At 37.6% G+C, this 25,000-nt stretch overlaps 1 protein-coding gene across 1 annotated transcript in view; it reads right to left on the reverse strand.

The window, feature by feature from the left end:
- The window catches only part of LOC135213651 (uncharacterized), a 70,738-nt gene that overhangs the window by 11,828 nt on the left and 33,910 nt on the right, over positions 1 to 25,000 (reverse strand). The window contains exons 3-5 of the mRNA XM_064247692.1: positions 14,041 to 14,621; positions 10,137 to 10,399; positions 1,981 to 2,390 (exon numbers count right to left, since the gene is read on the reverse strand). Of these exons, the coding sequence (XP_064103762.1) occupies positions 1,981 to 2,390; positions 10,137 to 10,399; positions 14,041 to 14,621 (1,254 nt within the window). The remainder of the gene's footprint in view (positions 1 to 1,980; positions 2,391 to 10,136; positions 10,400 to 14,040; positions 14,622 to 25,000) is intronic.

The raw sequence follows: 25,000 nt of genomic DNA on the forward strand, positions 1-25,000 counted from the left end.
TTTTCAGACACCTTTTGTCCTTTCAGACTTCTTTTTCAAAAACATTTAAATAAATTTATGAGCAATAAACATATACCCAAATTACAGATAACTACGGATCCTAAGATGACGTTTTTTACCCTTTCATGACTTCAAGCATCGTCTATTTATAGAACTGGGGTCAGAATATGATCTAATCCCGAGTTCTCAAATATTCGAGAACACGCCAAAAGGTGTCAGACTGAAATTGACTATAACATTTTAAAAATAATTTCCAAAGTTCCCAAATCTTCGCTTTCTATCTTTGAATCACTTTTCATTAAACTACTAGTACCAAGGCTGAATAATCAACTACCTCAACAATTCTTTCTTTACCTGGAATTCTTTGTTTATGTCACTTGCTTTTATACTTCGTCCAGTTGGTAACGTTTTTATACTCTTTATATTTTTCTCATATAGCTTTTTATATTTTGGTTGTAAATTTTAAGTACGAGTCTGATTTTTTTATGATTATATTTTAATGTACTATTCCAGCTTTGGTAATGAGACAGATGTCTTGAAACGTTAGTAACAAAGAAATGTCGTTACTGTTTTCCCTCGGTTGGCTGCAGCCCCGATAGAGTAATGATAAGGTAGTCCCGCTCTAGCGACGAATTTGCGCTTGTGATTTTGTGACGTCACACAAACCGTTCGAAGCGAAAATTTACTGATGGAAACATAGGGATAATTGACTTTTTCACACTTCAAACTGTGATTTAATAAATATCCCTCCAGAGATTTAAGCGGTGAATGCGATCTTGGACATATGAAATATTATAGTTCATGTGAATATCGATATTGGAGAAATCGAATAGGCGAAATGTTGCACGAATAAGTTTTGTGTGTGTGTGTGAAAATTATAAAGACTGGCGGGATCCTGGAGACTGAAGTCACGGGATTTTTTCCACGGTTTTATCAAACTTCCCTGTCTTGTCCCTGTGTGCATTTGGGACTTTTGTACAAAAGTCCCAAATGCACACAGGCACAAGACAAGGGACGTTTGATAAAACCGTGGAAAAAAATCCCGTGACCTCAGTCTCCAGGATCCCGCCAGTTCCTATAAGTTTCACACTAAAAACCTTATTTGTGCAACATTTCGCCTATTCGATTTCTCCTATATTTCACTTGTCCAAAATTGTATCCACCGCTTAAATCTATGGAGGGATACTTCTTAAATCGCATTTCAAAGTGCAAAAAGGCATTTATCCCTGTTTCCATCAGTAAATTGTCGCTTCGATTGGTTTAAGTGACGTCACAGATTATGGTCGGTCCTATAACAATGCACCGGACCTGCGCCTGGGACTACTTGTCCTTTCTATATCGTGACTGCAGCCGCCTGCCCCTAATCTATATATATATATATATATATATATATATTATAATATATATATATATATATGTGTGTGTGTGTGTGCGTGTGTGTGTGTGTGTGTGTGTGTGTGTGTGTGTGTGTGTGTGTGTATGTGTTGTGGTGTGTGTGTGTGTGTGTGTGTGTGAGAGAGAGAGAGAGAGAGAGAGAGAGAGAGAGAGAGAGAGAGATACACTGGCTTAACTTTGCAATTTTTCATGAATTTCCTTAAGCCAAGCGTCATTTCTTATATTAGAGGCCTTTTTAATTAATACATTTGAACAGTAAACATCCGCATATCAATCTATAAGAAAAAGTCTAATTGAATCTCTGAGGGACTTTTCCTACAAGGAAATGAGACTAAATTTGTGCATGACTTATACATCATCATTATCCGTAACACCCTGATTAGTTTGGTTTGCTTGTCAGAAGATCCCTACTAAGGCAAACAGACAATTATATGTGTGAGAGAATGATCTAGAGAAAGGGAGAAACAAAATATGCATGTCAAATGAAGTCTTAGCACTTCCCCACATTGTAATGATGTCATAAGCTGTGACCGATTCGCTGGAAAGTGAGCAGGGCAACACATGTGTCTATATAGTACTACTCACACGCCGCGTATTGGTGTCCTGTGTCTGTCTGGCTCTGGCGGGCCTCCTCCGCTTTGCATTCCGTTCGGGAACTGTGTGTCAAAGGGGCTTTTAGTCAGGGGCGAGTCTTCTCTTTGCTCAATGTCTAAATCGTCGGAGAAGTCGCCTGGGTCTTTGGAATTGAGCGTCACCCTCTCCTTCCCAGAACTCTCCTGACTCGTCAACTTCTTGTCGTATGTGACGTGGTCAGTGACTTCCGTCAGCGCCTCTTCTTCGTCGTCAGGATATTCGTCAGGGAGAGATTTTAAGGTGGTCAAACCGTCCATGTCAGGTGAGGTCGTCGAGCCAAAGTTTTGTTGGCGGTCACTTTCCTCAGAAGGGTCAAAAGCTATTTCGGAGAGGTCAGATTTTCCAGGGTTCTGGGTCGATATCTGGAAATGGAAGGTTTATCAAAAGCTATTTCGCCAATCGAGTCTGGGTAATATGCCCTAACTGCAATTTGAAAAACAAAGAAAATAATAATAATGGACAAGCCTTTCAAAAGAAAATATTTTCTGAATGCTCACAGTACTCTTCTTGAACAAGTGAAATATTTTCTGTCAAAACAGCATTCCATCTAATAAATGGAGCCCATAAAAACGCCAAAAGGTAGAAAGCTAATGCTATACATTGTCTCTGAAATAAATATAATTAACTTTCTACCTTTTGGCGTTTTCATGGGCTCCTTTTATGACACGTAGGTAAGTACATAAGTACTATGGAATAACTTCTTCTAATGCACTGGATTGCCAAAGTTAATAAAGAAAAATTGAACTGAAAGCAAAGTACAACTTATCCAAAAACATCCTGTATGAGCTGATGCTTCCAAAATGGTGCCAACGGTAGAGACAAAGCTTAAACAAATATTGAATTTAATTTAATATAGAATTTAGGCCAAAAGACAAGCACTGTGACCTATGAAGTCATTTAATGCTGAAACGGAAATTAGCAGCAAAAGGTTTGAGATGTGAGACAGGAGGAAAACCTCGCAGTTGCGTTATGAATCTACTGTTAGAGGAGAGTGGAGAGTAAGATGGAAGTAAGGGAATCTGAAAGGAGGTACAGCAAAAGGAATGAAAGGGGTTGCAGTTAGTGGCCGAAGGCACGCTGCAAAGGACCTGAAGTTGAGTATACTACAGTGCACCGCATGAGGCGCACTGACGGCACTACCCCTCCTATGGGGTTAAACAAGTATTGTGTAATTGACTTCCGCAGATTTTGACAAAACGACCGACCAGGTGTTGTTGGTTCTCGCTAGTGTCACGAAACTCCTCTTATGATTGCATTTCCTTCGCTTCCACATAAACTGTTCTTTGAATGATCATTTTTCTTACTATACAATCCCATACACAATTTTAGCATTACTACCTATTTTAATCTATGTACATAACCGCTCGTCTTTGAGAACTGATTTAATTCATTTTCATCCTTTTTCTTCTCATAAATATTCATGACTCTCAAACTTCTATACAGTGAATTACTGAAAAACCTGTTCGTCCAGTTTTCACACTCAATGTCTCAATAGTCTGTTTCCCTTTTCTTGAATGACTCGCTATACATCGATAACTTCTTCCATGAGGCTCTTCCCGTTAATTAACTTTGCGCGTTTTTGATTGTGCTGCTCATCTCCGGAGATATCAGATGTCTTCCTTCCGATCCTTTTTTGATGCAGCACTATTTCTCGCGGTGCACAGTTGGCATTACTCAAGGTTCTTTGCAGCGTTCCTTCGGCCCATAGCTGCAACCCCCTTTTATTCCTTTTACTGAACCTCCTTTCAAATTCTCTTTCTTTCATCCTGCTATCCACCCTCTCCTAACACTTGTTCCATAGTACAACTGCTTTGAGGTTTTCCTCCTTTTCACCTTTGAATCCTTTTTACTCTCAGTTTCCCTTTCAGCACTGAATGACCTCATAGGTCCCACCCCAGTGCTTGGCTCTTGCCCTAAATTCCATATTCAATTCAATTCCCATAACATTCAAAGACGCAATGCAGGTCATATAGAGAGCCAAACCTGTGGCCATCTTGTCTGGGCAGTGGTGAAAATATAGACATTCTATCTGCACTGAATGCTGACATTAATCTTTGCTAACTACGAGTAATGTATTTCCTAATGCTTTGCGATTCGCAATACTAGCATAATTATTTCTAAATACAAATGTCTACCTGTAACCAAATTTTGTAAATGATAAAAACCAGACGCATGCACATACTCTTACCCAACACACACACACACGCAATAAATAATATATTATATATTATATATATATAATATAGATATATATATATAAATTATTTATTATATTAAAAAAGATAGATATAGTTGAAAATATATATAAAGATTAAAAATAATTAAAATAATTAGATATATATATATATATATAGAGATAGATTATATATATATAGAGGATTTATTATAGGATATATATGATATATAGATATAGAAATAGATAGATATCGAATATAGATATACTATATTATTTATATATATATAGATAAATAGAATATAGATATTATATAAATATATATATATATAAAGATAGTATATATAGATATATATATATATATATATATATATATAATATATAGATATATATAGATAATATATATATATATGATATATATGATATATATAAAGATATATATATATATATAGGCATCCAGGGAGAATCACTATACAATACTGTTCATTGCTAAGGTCAACGTTTCACAAGTACATCGTTGCATTTACAAGGCTGAAAAGTGCATGCAAAGAGTTTATTAAAGAGTAATTACACATAAAATTACTTTAAACCACCAAATTTAAATATCAAATAACACATTTAAATAAATAAAATACCATAGCACGCAAAAAAACTTCATATTGTATAGTGCTTTTCCTTGGATGCCTACCAATTTGAATACGCAAGCTGCAGCTCCAGTATATATCGAGATATATATATATATATATATATATATATATATATATATATATATATATATATATATATATATATATATATAAACGTAATGATTATACGAACAAAGTTACAGCCACGAAGGAAAATTGAAATACTGGAGAGTTTCGTCTTATTACCAAGACAGTCACAGCAATTAAGGCAGATAAGTCCAACACCGTAGTAATTATGGATAAAGAAATGTATAAATAAAAAATAGAAGAACTGTTAAGTGACAATGATACTAACTTAAAACTAAACAAGAACCCCTTAGAAGAAGCAATAAAATCTTTCAATAGGGAAATTAAGAAGTATCCTGAAAAACAACATTCTCATAAATCAGTTTTTAACGAACTCACCTCCTTTGCCGTAGATGTCTATATGGGCTAATAAAAAACGCACAATATCTAACAAAATTATTTGTGGACCATAGCTAGGAACTATTTCTTATTAATTCTTTATATTTGACTGACAAAATCAACGGCATTACAATCAATCCAGATTCACGGTTAATAAGCTTTGATGTATGTTCCTTTTTCACTAAACTTCGCTCCCAATGACTCGGTATTGGAATACCCTCAAGATGAACTGCATAAATTTGATTTGTCACCAACAATTAGCCAGGTCAATAATAAATTAAAAAGGCATACGTGATTGTAAATTTATTTTCAAGGGGCTGGGGAATATTTAAAAAATCTTTTGTATGGCAATGGGAAATCCGCTTTCGCCTGTTCTCTCAAATTCTTATATGAACTTTTTTGAACGCCTGTACATCCCCAAGATTTTCCATTTTCCTGGGACATGGTACCGTTATGTTGATGATATTTTTGCCATCTTACCCAAAGATTTGGATGAAAGTAATATATTGGGTCAACTAAATAGGTTCCTTCTATTAAGTTTACACTTGAGTTGGGGAAAAATAATAGTTTACCTTTTTTGAACATTTATACTAAAAGGGAACCTTTTAATTGTAAATTTAGTTTTCATAGGAAAAAGACAAATAATTAGACATATGTCAGTTTTTTCATCAGTGTTTCTTCGAGCCTTGTGAATAGTCAGTCCTGAGTTTTTAGATCAAGAATTCAAAAACATCAGAAAAATAGGAACAGATTTGTGCTATCATGGATATTTTATTGTAACAAAGACCTTTTATGAAAAATCGCCATATCATGGATATTTATTGTAACAAAGCTATTAAGATCTATGAAAAATCGGAGAGAAAAAAAGAAGTGCCCTCAAACACCCTTTGTTTTCCCCACTTTATTGGGTTAGCTGTAAAATCCTTTTTAAAATTGTTTAATACAAATGTATCTTTCACATATAATAACGTAAACATGTTTTTAAAAAATAGCCCCGAAAAGATAGCAATATTGTATACAAAATTCCATGTATGGATTGTGATTTATTTTACTTAGGTCAGACCAGTAAAGAATTGAACACCAGAATAAAACAACACAAATACTCAGTAAGAACAGGTCAGACAAATAATGCTTTATTTTTACATTCAAGTGAAAAGTCCCACAGAACACATTGGACGCAAAGCCAAATATTGGCACGTTGTAAGGAAACTATTTCAAGGAACTTATTAGAATCTGTTGATCAGTTAACCTGGGTGAATAATTTTATTGTAAGTCGAGGATTATTTTCTTTTGGCTCGGTCATAAAACATGTGTTCCAGAAGGAATTGAAAGAGAGAATAAAGAGGATTACCAATAAGTAGATTTCGATTTTAAGCTGCTGACCATTCTGTGACCTCCCGACCTTTTTGTATTCCCTTAAGACTTGTACCCGCCATTTATATTGGCCCCTGCTTCTGTGTATCTTTAGTTGCTGTGAACATGTCTTGGTAAAGACGAAAGTACTTAGCGTCTCCAATGTTTCAATTTTCCTTCGTGGCTATAACTTTGTTTATATATATATATATATATATATATATATATATATATATATATATATATATATATATATATATATATTATATATATATATATAAATATATATATAAGTATATATATCTATATATATATATATCATATATATATATATATATATATATATATATAATATATGTATAGTAATATATATTAATATAATATATAAATAATTATATTATATATATATATATATATGTGTGTGTGTGTGTGTGTGTATTAAACATGTTATCTTCCCTTATCTTGCGTTGCTAGTCACACTTAGATATCGAAACCAATCTCTATTTAAAAACACTAAGTAACAAGTGACAGGATGATTGCGCAGTTTCAACTATATGAAACCGCGAGTGAAAATGGGTTTGAAGCTTGACGAAACTGAAAGACTGTTTGGGATCTCAACGGTGACGTTATGCCAGAAATGCCTCCAGAGTCTTTCTTCATTCTTGTACAGATGTCGAAGTGAAGAAATGAACGCTGAGTCAGCAATATCTCGCTTCAGAATGCAAGAGAAGACAGAAAATGACATGAGAGGAACCCCGGTGCAGCATTCATTTATGCTTGATCAGAGATGATTCCCCCAGGTAGCGTTTTTATAGCAGTAAGTGACATATGGTATGATGGCTAGTGTCGTTGTTTGCCGCTTAGATGTCGCGGGTTCGCGCCTCCCCCAGGGCGATGAAAAATCACTGGCTCTCTATCATGATTATTTACAGCTGCTGTGTGGGGTCTGCGGTGGGAGGTTGAAACCACTATTCTTTGGAAGCTTGATTTTTACCTCAATGGCCCTGTGTGCTTGTTTCCCGTGAATAGGTTTCATCTACGATATAATATATATATATATATATATATATATATATATATATATATATATATATATATATATTATTGGAGCTACAAATGTCCTTTAATATCTAATTCATTCAACCTCGGAGTTAATATATTTTCATCTATGAAGACGTCTAACTTACGACGTGATGTGACGAGGCAAGACAAAAATTATTTTAATATTAACAGAATAAAACTAATTCGGTATTTCAAAGAGGTTCCGTAGTTTCTTTGGCAGCTGCCAACTGAATCCAAGTCAAATGTACGGAAAGAAGACATTTAAATGAAATGTAAACTGAACACATTCAACTATATGTCATGAAAGGTTGCTGACAAAAGCAGCGGAGTGAGCGACTTCGGAAAAAAAAAGCGACTCGAAGTTTGCGCATCACGGGAAAATAGGGAGTACTATACTATAAAGGGTCAGGCCAGTGTAGGATCAAGCCAGGTCTAAAGGATGGAGCGTATCCTGCCGAACTTGGGACCAAGGCATCTCACAAGTTCTGATACAGTAGGGTAGAATGCAGAAACGCAATGTGAATTTGACGAATTATTCAAGAAAATTATATAAATATATCGGAAAATTGCAGGAAAAGTGAATGCTATGACCAGCTATATTTCAGTGAAGGTAAATGTAAGTTGTAATTTTAAATATTAATGGAAAAACCCTTGGTAAGAAAGACTGGCCACTGGATGAAAGATGGAGAGTATGAACGTGGAGTTGCTGTTACACATGGGGGGGGGGGGGGGGGGGGGGGGGGGGGGGGAATAAACACAGCATCACCTAATTTATATATATTACATGTCATGGCGTAAAATACGAAGTTTCGGCTGAAACCCTCATATTCTCCAAGTACAAAATATATCGGGAAAACGGTCATGTCTTAAAAGGCTGCTTCTACCGAAGTTACGCTTTTGGGAATTGACTTTATCCTTGCTAGCGCTTACATCAAATGACACGTGAGATGAAGTTTTCACATTACCCTTTCCTGTAGAATGGAATTGAATATACAATTTAGTACGCAGGTCAAGCGCTTGGGCTTAAGAAAAATGAAAGTAAATTGTTACAAAAGTGTAACGGGATGAAAACCCACGTAGGGGGATAATGCCGTCAGTGCACCTCATGCGGTGCACTGTAGGCATTACTTCAGATTCTTTGCAGCGTGCCTTCGGCCCCGAGCTACAACCTCTTTCAATCCTTTTACTGTAACCTCCTTTCATATTCTCTTTTTTCCGTCTTACTTTCCACCCTCTCCTAATACTTTATTCATAGTGCAAACTGCGAGGTTTTGCTCCTGTTACACCTTTCAAACCTTTTACTGTCAATTTCTGTTTCAGCGCTCAATGACCTCATAGGTCCTAGTGCTTGGCCTTTGGCCCAAATTCTATATTCGAATTCGAACAGGAGGAAAACCTCAGAGAGTGGAAAGTCAGTTGGAAGGGAGGAAGAACTCTCCAGTAGAGGGCATTTGATAAATGTTCATTTTGTCTTTTGACAAAAATGAAAACAAACAATGGATGTTGATACATTTGCCTTAAAGAGCACGAATACCTGAATACGGGAGGGACCAGACGATGATCAAACATGGAAAAGTAATTATTCTAAACTCTTAGCGAAGAGCAAGCCATCTTTTCAATTGCTGGGTTGTGAGTAATTTTTATGAGAAAGAAACCGGAATTGTTAAGGAATTATGATTTTCAAACCTTATAGTTTTTTGCATTCATTGCTCTCATTTCATAGCAAAAACAGCCTTAACAGACAACTTCAGACTTCCAAAGCTGATAAAAATGAGTTTTCGTTAAAGAATAATGAAATTAAATCGCTTCAGAATCGAGAATGAATGTTTCGTACATCTAAAGTGTCATGACAACAGTTGCACAATCGGAAATCTCGGAGTCATGGCAGGAAGAGTCGTTGGCGCAGAGAATTTTTAATTAAACACGGTCCGACCTAGCTCTGCCAATCAGAAGTCTTCTGTTGTCGTTTCTGGGCTGCTTAGAGGGTTAGGGTTCAACGATTTCACAATATCAAACCATCTTGCAAAAGCGATCTCGACCCAGTTTAAATGTATATAACTCCTTGGAATGGATAAATTACTGGAGAACTCACTGCAAAACTGTCATGTTATAAAAACAAATTCTATCGCTCACTGAAACTGCACAAAAAGTAATTAAAGATTCCTTTCTACCTGACACATGATTATATTGGTCATTGGTTTGTTTGTTGGCTTTTTTTTTTAATGCTCCTCAAATTACTAATTTCCAATAGTAAAAACCAATTCATAGAATCTGATACAAAGACATTTTTACCTGACTGACACCTTTTTTATTCTTTATTAAAATTTTCGGAAATTTGTTCCAATAAAAACTTACTTTTTGTACAAAAACGTAAAAATCATAAAGTATCGCTGTTAAACCAGGAATACTGAAAGAGAACTAAAACTTACTTCCTCAGGAAAAGTAGACATGGAGAATTCATCGAGTTCAGGCGAGTAGGTGGTAGTGGAGAATGTGTCAAATAATTCGTCGCCGAGAGTCGTCCAAATACCTTCGTCATGGAAGTCTAATTCGTCAGCGTTAGGCAGTGGAAGGTAGGTCGGCTTCAGCCTCTCCTTTTCTTCCTCGCTCTCTCTGCCATGTGAAGGAGAGCCGTTATTGGGGGTGGTCACTTCTTCGTAGGCCGTCTCCTCCTCAGTGAACCAGTCATTTCCTGAGGCGAAGACAAATCATGCTATTAGGACACTTGTGTTATATATATCTGGAGGTTAAGGTAAACATGGTTCAAGCTTGCCGTGTTTATTGTTATCCCCTAAAAGGGGCGTTCCAATAATAATAATACATCAGTGAGTGCGCCAACTTGGATGAGCTCAACAAAAATCAGAAGACGGACATAGGTCAAGAAGACGTCTGTCATTGGAAATGTTTTATTATATGCTTTTACTTAACTTGACTTCTGTATCTGTCTGTCTGTTTGGGTCAAAACTTATAACGCAATTTTCGACCTCTTCCCTTCGTCTGATGGACTTGAAATTTTGCGTGGTTACTCAATTCCTGTGACAATATAACCTTAAAAGATCAGCAGGTCAGCAGTGACCTCTAATGACCCTACAGTGACTTCTCCCACTATATCAGGATTTGTATGAAACTCTTCGGATTTTTCACAACTTCTTTGACTCAGTAGAATAAGTTAATAAGTCTACGGATTTTTCAAACCTTCCTTAGCTCGATAGGATATCAATTTTGTTAGCTGCAATCATAAATAGGTTAAAATTTCTGTCAGAACTAAAAAGTATAAAATAACAATATAAAGTATATCTTTAAAACATGTTTGTATTAAATGCACTAAAAAGTGAAAAATAAATATTTTGAGACACTAGGATTTTCTTACAACTAATCATGTCTACAAGAGTAAAAGCGTTGGCGCCAAACATGGAAGGAAATGCTACAAGAAATATAAAAAATATATATTTCTTTTCTTGTGGCACTTCCATGCTTGGCGCCAACGCTTTTGCTTTCGTAGACATGACTAATTGTTAGAAAATCCTGGTCTTAAAAATTTATTTTTCACTTTTTGGTGCGTTTTAATAAAAGAATGTTTAAATTTTTCTATTTTTCTCATAATCTATCTGTTCTTCTCCCAACTTGATTCCCATCGACTTGGCCATGTTCTAGTTTAGTTAATCATTAGTCCCCTAGATGCTCCATGCATGTATTGTACCTGATCAAAGTTACTGGTGAGCTCGTTTTCTTACTGTATTTTCTAATATCCCTCAGGAAAGGGACAGATAGTATAACGGCCTTCCATTTTATTTAGAAAAATAAAAATGAATCATCTACCAGTGGAAATCAAAAGAAGTTTGAAACAGCACATTTTTAGAACAAATTTTACAAGGAATCTTTGGGATAATTTGAGTGAATGCGTTCATTCTTCCTAAGAGGGGAATCAAAGATGACTTCAGTTTCGTAATTGTAACAGAATGGCCTGCTACTGACGGACAGCCCTCTGATAAGCTAACAACAAAGATTCTGACAACCATACCAACGTCATTTGATTGAATGATTCATCTGTTCGTCTGACTATATCATCATCCTTCATGTTACAAGACATTTTCAGACTTTATGAGAAATCTAGTGAAACCTTTACGCTCAACAGACACACACACATATATATACGTACATGTATGCAAATATTTCAATCTCTATTAAGATTTTATGATGGCTGCTGCTGCTGAATACTTTGTCCATTCAGGAATAAATAAAAATAAGCCCTAGCTGCATGTTTCCCTCGTTTGCCTCCAGTTTTCTACAGGTACTCTTATTGACAAAATGTCAACAGAGCAACCAGCTCTCCATCCTTTTATGCCTGTGAAGCATTTGCCACGATTTTCATACTATTTATTATTATTTCATTAGATGAAACCTATTCGCATGGAACAAGCGCACCAAAAGGGCCATTGACTTGAAATTCAAACTTCCAAAGTATGTTGGTTATAACCTCCAAGGGCCAGTGATTTTTCTTCGTCATGTCACTAACACTATACCAGCGGACCAGCCCTCGTTTTCCCCCTTCTGTTTTGAAGGAATGCAAGAGGAGCGGAGACAAGGACCCATTCAAAGAAGAAACACGGTCTTCCTCGTTAGACATGTAACCTTCTTAAATACCCTTATACTTTGAAACCACCAGTTTGAGGACAGACCTAACCATAACTATCCTGAGAGAAAAGAAGAGCAGGGTATGTAGTAGTACCCCACAAATAGACGCATTTCTTGACTGAATCAGTCTTCCAAGAACTCCAATAATTTCCGTAGGCGGGCAGAGAGAAAGAGGGAGGTTGTTTACTGCCCTTCGAATTGAATTGAATATAGAATTTAGGCCCAAGGCCAAGCACTGGGACCTATGAAGTCATTCAGCGCTGAATAGGAAATTGGCAGTCAAAGGTTCGAAAAGTGTAACAGGAGGAAAACCTCAAAGCAGTTGCACTACGAATCAACTGTTAGGAGAGGGTGGAAAGTAAGATGGAAGAAAGAAAATATGAAAGGCAGTACAGTAAAAGGAACGAAAGGGGTTGCAGCTAAGGCCGAAGACACACTGCAAAGAACATTGAGTAATGCCTACAGTGCACCGCATGAGGTGCACTGACGGCACTACCCGCCTACTGGGACCGCCCCTTGGTAACATAAAAGTTCCTGATCAAGTGATCGGGTGCCTGTCCGTGTTTCAGCTACAGAGTAGTATTGGTAAGTAAACATAGTTTTCAAGAATGCACTTCCTCTGAGGAGATCACATTGTAGCGTTTATTGAGACAACCAATCAGTACAAGGCGCCTCCCTCTCATTTGTAAAGCCAAAGGTCTTGTTCAATCTTTGAAAGACTTCCCATGTTTATGGCAGCGCTTCAGGGAGAGACTTTTGCAAATGAAGACCCTTTTATTAACTAACTGGTATATTGCTAAACACTACATAAAACCTTTTCATTTCAAAACTGACGTTGACCGTGTGAAGCCTGATGCTCTCTCTCTCTCTCTCTCTTCCGACTGTGGCACCTATGCTGCATACGTAGGTGCCATAGTACGAGGATCAAGGAGGTTGTCGCAACTCCTTTTTCAGTCCGAAGTCACCTAACAACACCCGAACCAGTAATTCCGTGATGGGGTTGTTATGTTCTCGCCCTAGCCTTACGCCCCCACCCCCAACCCCCACCCCCTGCATTTTAAAACTTCATAGGAAATTGCCTTCTCTCTCGCTTTGCATTTTCAGGTAGATACTGATGAGGAATACCCATCAATTGTTCTAAGTTTGTGTTTACCTCTTACATAGGAATGCCATGTGCTGTTTTATTGTGGATTTTTATTAATCAACTCATTCAGGAGATCGTGATTTTCTTAGCATTGCTGACATGATTGAATGTGCTTCAACGACAGGATATTCGTTTCTGGAGGTTACTACCCAGTCATGTACACGAAGTACCATATAGATATATTATTCTTACCCTTTAAAGCAGGTAGGCTATCTCTGAGGAAAGGAACAAGGTACTTCTGCTGGAGGTGCATAGCATTTCCTGCCAAGGCGTTAAAATGCAGGAACCTCCAAAGGATGTAAATGGTCTCAGGTGAATAGCATCATCAAGTGTAGGGAAATGAACATCTTGCCAACAGAAGCGGTTTCTGAGCTACATGTGAAACAGCTGAGAAACTGGGGTTGTTCAGACAAGGCAACATCAATGACTCGGTTATTAGAGACACGGCCTTTCACTGGTGGGCTGTCCGCACTGTATTACAAGAAAATACTATACCAAATACTTTATATTTGCTTATTCTAAAATGTAAATAACAAACTTAGCGCAAGACGTACCTTTACTCGTAGTTGTCTCACTTGTAGCTTGGAAAGCAGTTGAATCCGTGGGAGCAGTGGATGCTTGCGTTGTGTGTGGAAATTCGGTGTTAGAATCTGTGGTCCTCCTCCTGGGAGGCAGGTCTGCCACTGCCTCCAGAATATCCATCGTTAGCTGCTCGAAGTCTTCGATATCCTTCAGCCGATTTCCAGGAACCCGCTGCGCCTTCAGCTTAGAAGGAACCTGAGGCAGAGATGCATCCGCGCCACTTTTCGAAATGTATTCTGGTTCCATGGATACTGTTTTAATGGACCGAGATCTTGAACTTGGATCATTGTCATTCCTGGGCCGTTTCTTCGTTCTCTCTTCCTGAAGCGAATTGGCGTTCGAGTGTTTTTGGTACCTTCCGGTTCGGGCAGTCGAGACGTGGGAGGAGGACGACGGATGAAACCTGTGGGACTGTCTTTTCGGCATCTCATTGAACATTTCCTCGTACATGTCCTGGAGGAATTCCGATCTCAAGACGTTGTAGTGGCGCTGGTTTCCGTACATCCGTTTGATCAGGCCCTGATTTTCGTGCACAAAGCGGCGGACAGCACTCCTGGGGAAAGAAATACGCACAGGAAATCAGTTAAGAGAGTTTGAATTAAAAAGAAGCCTTTGACTAGGCTCTCGTCTTCACGAAGCAACCTAAAAGATAAAAAAAGAAAAGGTAATCATAACAAATACACTTCTATCTTTCTATCGAAAAAATAATTCTAAAATATTACCAAATAATACCGCATCAGAACTCCAGCTGGGCCATAAAACAGTAACGCTCTCATAGAAGGTATTGTTCTATCTGAGGATGTCATGTGGGGACATGAACACCCTCTCAGAGGTCAGTCCGGTTCTCGAGGGCATTGCAACGATTTAGACCAGAGGTTCTTAACGGGGGTTATCTATATCCCTTGGGGGTATGAGAACCACAATCCTTGGGGTATGGGACTTGATCTCTGGATATTTGTATATATTTGATTTTAATGTGTCAGTGTGTATACATGGGTACATTTTGTAGAAAAAACTATATATAACTATAACTGCTTTTGATTTTCTTATATGTTCTATTCCTAGCCATTTGCACCTAAAGTAGGTATTAAACTACGTCTATTAAGTTATACTTTCAACAAATATGACTGAAGTGGACTCAAGCAAAGGGGGTATGAAACCATATTGGGCAATTCATTAGGGGTCTGGAGTCATCAAAAGGTTAAGAACGCCTAAAATAGACATTTCCTCAATACCAGTCTGCTTCTATTGACCGAAGCTGGGAATTAAAACCCACGCTATAGGTGGAGTAAGTAAACAAAAAAATAAATAGATAAATATATATATATATATATATATATATTATATATATATATATATATATATATATATATACATATCACAAGCATTAAGCTTTAAGTGTCATTTCATATCCAATTCGCTCTACCCCGGACATAATACCGAGGTAGAGCGGATTGGATTTGTAAAAGACATTCGTAGTTTAATATTTGTAAATATAAAAAAATATCACGCTGATGTGATGAAAGTTCACACACACATATTTTACAATTGGATTTTGAAGCACATTCAAAAAAAAAGGACAGGAGGAAAACTACTGTAACCTTGATTTGTGAATATGTTGTTGGGATTTGGCCAGCACACAAAGTAGAAACAAAAGATGAAAACGATGGTATTGGACGGTTAAATAAAGCATATAAAAATAGATAGAAAGCATAATAAAAAATTAATATGTACTGATAAAATCTTATATGGGTAACTAAAGAAAAATACTATTAACATTGAAATACATAGATTATTTGTAAAATGTACACCTAGACATTTTTTAATTCTGGTAAATTTAAGTCAACTTTGATAAAATTATCTATGTAATGCTATTAAAACTCAAATACTGCATTTTTACTCTGATAATTTTTTTAAATCCCCTTGGATGGCTAGATTTTTTGAAGCTTTGTTACCCTAGCATGAAATACAAATTCATGAAAAACTGTCACACTAAATTATCCTTTGAGGGAAACCATTTCAGGTATCAATATCACACATTAATTATGACATGGGTTCACCATTGTTCTCACCCGATCTAAGGAACGCTCCATGGATATATCCCACGGCGGATATTACATATACTACCCTCAAACGACTGGTATTATGGAAACTCCTGACAGGAATCGAACAATAGACCATTTAACCTAGATGACGGAGAAGTATAGCGGTGTAGGAACATGAAGCAAATGCCAGACCACTTTTGCTTTCACTAACACCACCACCCAAGCATATGAATGCACAGCAAAGTTAAAGCTACAATCATACTGAGCCACATGCTAAACACACACAAGTTAAGCTCACAATGCAAGGAACATTCTTTTGAAGCAGCAGCTACACTCCTGTCTTCAGGTGATGCTGTATCCCTTACTAATCTAATTAGAGAACACACTCCTGCCACATCAGGCTTGGACTCTGCTTAGAAGCGTCTTATCAACGGCGTGGTTCTGAGAAACTGACTGTCAAACCACTTGTGTAGCCTAAGAGGGTGCAACTCTTTGGATCAGACTGATAATCAGAGTTGGAAGGCCTTGGTTCATTTAGTGGGATTCAGTGCCTGAGGATCAAACATTGCGTATCAAATATTGAGGTATATAAGCCCCCTCAACAGGCTTCAGAATAGGTTCGGCCAGGATCTTAACGTTATAAAGTGTGGAGGGTAAGTTTAAGTCAATTCTTTTGTCGTCAGCCAAGTTCTCTTAATATTAAGCCAATAATATTTTAGCTACTATTCAGTCTGACTGGTCACTTTGTTAAGAAGTGCACACATGCACCTGATTAATGCAGATTTCAGTTACTATGGTTAGGCACGGTTTAGGTCTACTTGTAATAGAAACGATGTCATGGCTATTCACATGGATTACTGAACGGAGCTGTAGTTTCATAGAGGCTTATTAAGCCAACAGTTTGCTTCCATCTCATTGGATTTTAGTAAATCACAGTAATTAAGACATTCTGGTAAGAACAGTATAGATGGCTTATTCACACGTAGATGCACAAAAGATTTTATGAAGAGAATCAGTAGTTGAAAAGTGATAAGTTAGAAGAACAGTCAGGTTGCACATAGTAACTGCGGTGCAATGCAAGACAAAGCAAAATGTTGAAACGTTATCACTAAAACACTCCTAGATGTGAGATGGTGATCAGATAAATATCGTGCCTGTTAATTATTTACTTATTATCAAAAAAGAAATTAGCTAGGCTAATTTTATGCTATCAATCATTATTACTTTGTTCAAGTTAGGTAAAGAAGGTGTATTCTCAACTAAACTTGAATGTGAATTGCATAATTCAGCCCACATTCAAAATTACTTTGGAGAAATGATGACATGAATTTTGAGGAAAATATTGTGTGAAGAATTACAAAAAGGGTGGAGGAAAGTTGAAGGACCCTTTTCATTCTCTTTGAATTTTGTGATCTAAATAAAATGAACCCATGATTTGGTAGAAAAGTAACCTTGACCAGAGTATCTGGAGACAGGGTCAGAAAGGGCTGTGGTGTGGTGTTGGTAAGGAAAGGTTGGGGAGAGGGGAAGCACTAGACAGAACGAGTTACACCTTGAGTGGAAATGCTCAATGGAGTCATAGTAGCAACAGTGGTATTAGTAGTATAATGGCGCTTGCCCTTTATATACATTGAACTTGACTAGTTAACAGGAAGCTCTCCTTGGTTCATAACACTGCAGTATATCAGTAAAGGTCAGAATACAATAAAGACGATAATGATAGAGTATTTTGATTCGCTGTCTCTGAAGAGTACATTTAGTATTTCATATTCATGAGGATGATGAAATATTTAAAGTTCGCCAGTTTGAACGTATTTGGCGTATATTTGTTAAGTGAATGACTGAACTGCACGATTGTTGAACAGACACATTTGACTATGCTTGGGTGTGTATATCTGCTTGCGAGGTTGCTTTTAACACTGGGTAAGATGGTTAAATCATTGGAAAGGACAGATAGATACTAAGCGAAGTAGGTCTGATCGTACTTCCACAAGATTCTGACTAATATTCACAAATATTAGGTGGTTCTGCAGCACCAAGTGATAAGTGATCTAAACAGTCATTATTGCAATATTCAAATTTTCTGCATACACAGAAAATTATCATTGCTGCTCTGGAGGCTGCAATATGGTTTCTCGGACTGGTGGTAAGTGAAATAGTACCCAGGATTTGTGTTAAACTGGTCCTTAATAATTATCTTAGGTTAAAATACTATAATGATTTTAATGAATTCTTTTCATGGTGACAGAGTAAATTAGTGTATTAGTTTAGTATTCAGATTCATCCATTTAGTCCTACAAAGAACTTTTGGTTCTTTTTAGGACACCTCTTTTTTATCAGCCTCAACAACAATTATGAGCACCCGGTTCAAGCATAAGGTCATCAGCTCCTGGATGGATCCAGAGGCTCCCACTGTAGCAAAATCTTTGTTGAAAAACCAAGCATTTTTCCCAGTTACACTAATTGACGGCGTTAATGTGGAAGGAGATTGTTTTCCAAGACTAGGTCCAGCAATACAATGTTACTAGTCCATGGATGTCCCAAGTTCCATAATTATCCAGTGTACAGTTCCTTTCAGTCACCTGCCCAACAACAAATGCACAGTATCAAGTAAACTTCACCAGTGACTCCTAAAACCCAAGAAACAGACCTGTAGTAAACTTCATCCATATTCGGGAAGCATATACCTACTTGCCAGAGTGACTGATTACTTCTTTGGGATCTTGGATGAGAAATTGCTTTTTGAATGGCTTCTTTAAGTCAGGTGCTACTCCCTTTAGTATCCTAGAAATGCTCTTGAGGTAACTATGCTACATCCTTACATATTTTGCAGTTATAACTGCCAGACATTCATGAGTCACAGTAAGCTATTTAAGGGAGACTTAGACCTGGCAAATGGCTACTGCTTATAAGCTGTTGGAATCAGGAGTCTAGGCTTCTCGTAGACTAGTGAAACTATGCTGACCTCTGACCTCACTATCAAAGTTCATATATCAGCTGTACAATTTCATCATTCATGTTCTATCCTTAAACTGCTATGTTTCTAAGTTTAAATAACAGCAATGGGCTTGCCTTAATAGCCTTTTTCTTTTTTTTTTTAATTCTGACATTGCTCTTGGAAGCATCCAAAATGGCGGATTGAAACACGCGAGGGTGTCCTAATCCTGATTTGGTAGTTTCTTCAAGACAGGCAGAGCAGCCAGGAGGAGCATATTTCGCGAATGCGATGAAAACAGCGCCAAGACTAAAGGGGACTAGACGGGACCCGGTGATGAAAACAAAAATAATTTTTATCGAAAGAAAAACAAGAAGAAGAAGAAGCCGAGTTTACCCTCTCTCCAGCAGCAGAAATAAGAAACGGAGTGAACTCAAATAAACCAAAACAAAAGAATAAGAGATAAAACTTCTCCATAAAGACACCGATACAACAAAGAAAAAATAATGACACCTTCACTGGCATTCTTTAAAAACTCAGACCAAAATATCTAAATACCTGACTCGTACAAACTTTGCGTAACTGCCAAGGAAGACAGCCACGAACACATCTATCTCTTCCTCAAAAGATGATGAAATCAACCTTGAAAATCCGGAAACTAGAGAGAGAAGAAACAGCTAACCTCCACCAAGAGTATTGACAAACAGAGGGGAGGATTTGACAAAATTTAGAAAAGCTGATGGTGACAAATACGTTGAGATCTGGGGGTCATTGAAGGAAAGTACGACATTAACTAAACCAAGCAACAAGTCTCTTAAATTCTGCTTATGACTCAAAGTCAGCATAGGGTAGATTGAGCATTATGCAAAAGCAGCACGCGATTAGGGTATCAATAGAAGGGGCCCCACAGACATTTTCAATAGCACGAATTTACGTAACATGGTGCAACACTGCAAATGGTGCAGCTGAACCAGGATTCGCAAAACGGGGCCCCCACATTGAATGAAAAATTGTATGCAGATATATTATTATACAATAATAACAAGAGCACCCAGAAAGTGCAGACTTCCGCCAAGGACCATGAAATCGAAGTGGGAAAAATTAAGTTTCGAGGATCTGATCAAAGACTTTGTCATAAAACAAAAAAGTAGGAGAAAACTTTTCAAATCTAAATAAAGTGGAAGTGTACAAAAATAAACAATATTTTCCATCTGACCGCAAGTTTTGTATCATTTCGATAAATAACATTTTATTTTATGGTTAGGCTCTCTAAGCGTCTTTCTGCATCAACACGTAGAGCAATCAGGGCCAACCGCCCCCCCCCCCCTCCCCCCCCCACAACACCACCACCATCCTACTAAATGCAACACACATTGTAGATAATGAAGTCTATTCAAATAATATGTATACACAAAGACGATACTAAATGAAAGAAATTTTGGGGTGCCAATAGCAGTCAAAACGACAATGAAACGTAAAACAAGAACACTACAATTCTGATATACTTATAGTAACAGTAAACTTTGCTAAAGGCCCTCTTAATACCGATAATTTATCAGCCAATGAGAAGGCAATTTCTATTAATGAAATTATGTATGTATGTATGTATGTATGTGTGTGTGTATGCATGCATTTATTTATCTTTATATTCCTCCATAATCATCTGAGGCTTTGTAGAAACGCTATTTGTGGCTTAAAATTTGTGCATATAAGAAAATGTCACAGTGTAAGAAACAAAAATCATAATCAGCCAGGTATTTCAAACTTACCATCACCTCTCACAATGGAGGTGGGCTGAATATGAACCGAGATTTGGGGCTTAATATTTGTGAATGTGCGTACTGTATGCGTATGTCCTGTCCGAACAATTCTTCGAAAATAGTGTGTTCATTGGTAATTCTTTGAATCGCTTTTGCTGCATTCAACAAATGTTTGAAAGTGACACCAGTCACAAAAACAAGTCGCCTTAAATCTATCGTCCGTTCAAATTCAGACTTCTGAAGTTCATTTGCTTTTAGTGAAAGTTGTAAACCCCTCTTCGTTGCTTTTTCATTAACTTTGTATTTACTTCTTACGTGTTCATCTTTTATGGCTGCAGTTATTATCTCTCATGGCTATGGAAATATAGCACTGAAATAAATGCGACTGAATGGATATTATGTTACTTTCCAGTGTTAGTAAGAAAGAAAATGGGGTTTGTCTAATCGTCAAAACGTGATTATGTTCGCCTCAACAAATATTGCCATCAACTGTTATTAAATAAATAAATAATGAGACACTTGTTTGCAAATTGCAGCCATTTCCGATAAATCTATGTTCTCACTAGCTTATCCTTTCGCTAATAAAAATCCAACAAGTAATAATAGTTCTACTTGAAGGAAAACTATTCTCAAATAAGAGAACCTGGTTGAGTAGAATGCATTCCACGCACTGCTGCTGGTTCGAACAAATGGCGAATCGAACACGTGCGTATCGTATATATATAATATATGATTACATGACAACTTAATATAAGAAGCATAATTTCTACAGTGCAGTTATCTCTCCATTTCTCTCTACACGCAGCCCTCCCTCTTTCCACTTTCTTTTCTGTCTGTCTGTGTGTGTCCGTCTCAGGAACGTTCCGTGCAGTGAATTTACGCGTGATAAATAATTCATATGGGATTACGCCTAGGGAATCAACCTTTTTAACGCCTCGCGGTAGACAAACTATGTCTTGTGAGCGCTACGAATGGCATATTGGGAGGATACAAAAAGGAATTAATTAATAGAAAATAATTGTGCAACTGGAGCGTGAAAGTCTGGAAGGTGCCCCAAGAATTCAGGAAACGGAGGTGTTCTTTGTGTGTGTCGTCAGCGTGGAGGCTGGTGGCCAAATGACTCCATTCGCCAGTGATGAAAGGCCCAGAAGTCTCCATAAGACCTGCAGAAGCTGACATAGGCATTCGGTATACGCTCGTGTCCAAAGAAAGCACCTTCTGCAAAATGGCCAAAGCTTAGTTCGTTGATGCGAGTCAAAATACGGATGCTTTTCAAAATGAGGTAGTTCACTTACTTATAACTGTTTACTTTTCCTGGAGACTTTTCGAAAGATTTCGTTTGTATGAAGTGTCATGTGCATTCAAATAGCCTAATGTCACTCAAAGTCATATGATGGGATGGAATGGAACTTAGGAGTTTAGGACAAAGGCCAAGCACTGGGACCTACGAGGTCATTCAGCGCTGGAAAGGAAATTGAGAGTAATATGGACTGAAAGGTGTAACAGGAGGAAAACCTCAGTTGCACAATGAAATAATTGCTAGGAGAGGGTGAATAACAAGATGGAAGAAAGATAATATGAAGGGAGGTACAATAAAAGGAATGAAAGGGGTTGCAGCTAGGGGCCGAAGAGACGCTGCAAAGAACCTTTAGTAATGCCTACAGTGCACCCCGTGAGGTGCACTGACTGAACTACCCCCTTACGGGGAAGTCATATGATGGAATATGATGAGAAGGCAGTTAATACTTTCAGGTGAGGTGACCCTCGTCATCTTGATTTCCTATTCAATAACATAAGTAACTAATCCATACTTAACGTGATTTTTATCAATCTACTTTCATCTCTTATCGAAGGCTGTATCCAATAAAAAGCCCTGAAATTCGAGTTAAAAGTCTATAGCGTCTCTCTCCTTCTGACAGATCTAGGGAACCATTTTAGAAAGTTGGTCTATGGCCAACGTTTTATGCAGGACGGGTTTTTCTGCCGTTGAGAAGATGCCTTGTTTGTGGAAACCGAATGCGTCGATTGTTCCATTTCAGGCAGATATAAATTAAATAGCTATATCTTCCCGTGCCAATTGATATTCAAGAAATGACATGATGCCTCTTCTCTTGGATATTCGTTCCGACATTAAGTTAAGTATATCTTAGTTTTACCAGACCACTGAGCTGATTAACAGCTCTCCTAGGGCTGGCCCGAAGGATTAGATATTTTTACGTGGCTAGGAACCAATTGGTCACCTAGCAACGGGACCTACAGCTTATTGTGGGATCCGAACCACACTATATCGAGAAATGAACTTCTATCACCAGAACTAAATTTCTCTGATTCCGCGTTGGCCGAGACGCGTTCCGACATTGGCACACTATACTTTGTTACATTGTGAAAAAAAAAATTATAACGGAAATAAAGAGTCGACATGGACAGCTCCGACACAAGTAATCAACAAAACACGTCTGTATATTGTTAACATATTTCCCTCCCCGAATAACACCACCTTTCCTTGGAAAGCGATTGACAACAGGCCGCAGTTGACATCAATATCAACAGTATTCATTTCGATGTAGTGGCCTTTCATTGTGCAGGCTGGAGGTAAATGACGTGATGGATACATCATGATACTGCCTTTACTCCTCAAACAAATTACGTGCCAAAATTAAGTTTTTTTTTCTTTCCTCTCTTCTATTTACTGGCTCCAGGGTATTGTACAAAAGCTGACCCGACCAAAATTGATGTGGAAGATAATTATTCTTGTTTTTCTTCTCTGTGACTTTCAACGCTTATTCCGTTGTGTCTCATCCTGTGCATTCTTAAGGAGAGTTCCAAGGAACACTCGTCCTGTTATTGCATACCATGTGAAACAGAGAGAGAGAGAGAGAGAGAGAGAGAGAGAGAGAGAGAGAGAGAGAGAGAGAGATAAGGGGTGGGCGGGGTAGCATTGCACCACGTAACGTTAAGGAAGGCAGAGAACAAAGAGGATGGCTGACTAACTTGGCACGAGCAATCATCTGAATTATGAAACACTCGCAGTAGCTTCAGTCTTGAAATTGATTAAGAAATCCACAGTTATGTATGTGTGCATATATTTAAAGAAAAATCTGTACAGAGAGCTTTCGGGAATCTGTTCGATTTCCTTTCCCAATCTTCTTGAAAATGGGAATCGAATAGATTCGAGAAAGCTATCTGTACATATTTTTCTCTAAATCTATGTACACATACTTAACTGTGGACTTGTTTCTCCATTCATCTGAACATGGACGATTTCCTCCCGCAGATTTCCGGGCCTCTGCCCGAATTTCACAACTGCACGAAGGGCATCATTCATCCAAAACGCTCTATCCAATAAAGAGCTCGGCGCTATGTTGCGCTGGCTGATGTTTTTCTATTTTCCCGCAAACCAGGTCTCTCATGCCTCCACGCAATACTGTACATGGAGGGGTTTCACCACCACTTTCATCTCATGAATTTCCTACCAATTTCTCCATTGTCGGAGCTGACCCACTTAGCGGTGCAGACTGGAAACCAGTATAATGCCCCGAGGCAGCTTCAAGGAGAGACGGTTTTCGCTGATCTACTACCAAACGCCTCCCTCCTCCTCCTCCTCCAACAGAATCACTGCTTTCTATTGCTCAAAATGAAAACACGCTTCGACTCGTCAATTTCTTATTGACAAAGGCACGGGGTATCATTCCTGACTGGTTTCGTCATGGTTTTCTATGGCATCTTCGAATGCCTTAGAAATCTCAAGACGAAACCGGTCACTATTTACGGCGCGGTTGCGTTGCACTCTGGGCCATTTTCCCATGTGGATTCTTATGTGTATATATATATATGTTTATATATATTATATATATTAGTATATATATATTATATATACATACATATTAGTATATATATATATATATATATATATATATATATAATATATATATATATATATATCTATATATATATATATATATATATTAAATATGCGTGTATTATGTAATAAATAAACATACCTGTACTCATTCTTACAGTGTTAAATTATACTCAAACACACGCACACACACACACAAAGTGTTTAGCGCTTTTAATACGCACTTGATATATTCTTAATAAAGTGCATGCAAATTTTCTGTTCACATTCATGTATCTAATGACTGGACATAAACTGACACCTCCAGAAGACGAAAGGGCGTCTCACCAGACG

This window comes from Macrobrachium nipponense, chromosome 43 (genome assembly GCF_015104395.2).
Source record: "Macrobrachium nipponense isolate FS-2020 chromosome 43, ASM1510439v2, whole genome shotgun sequence".
NCBI classification, from domain to species: Eukaryota; Metazoa; Arthropoda; class Malacostraca; order Decapoda; family Palaemonidae; genus Macrobrachium; species Macrobrachium nipponense.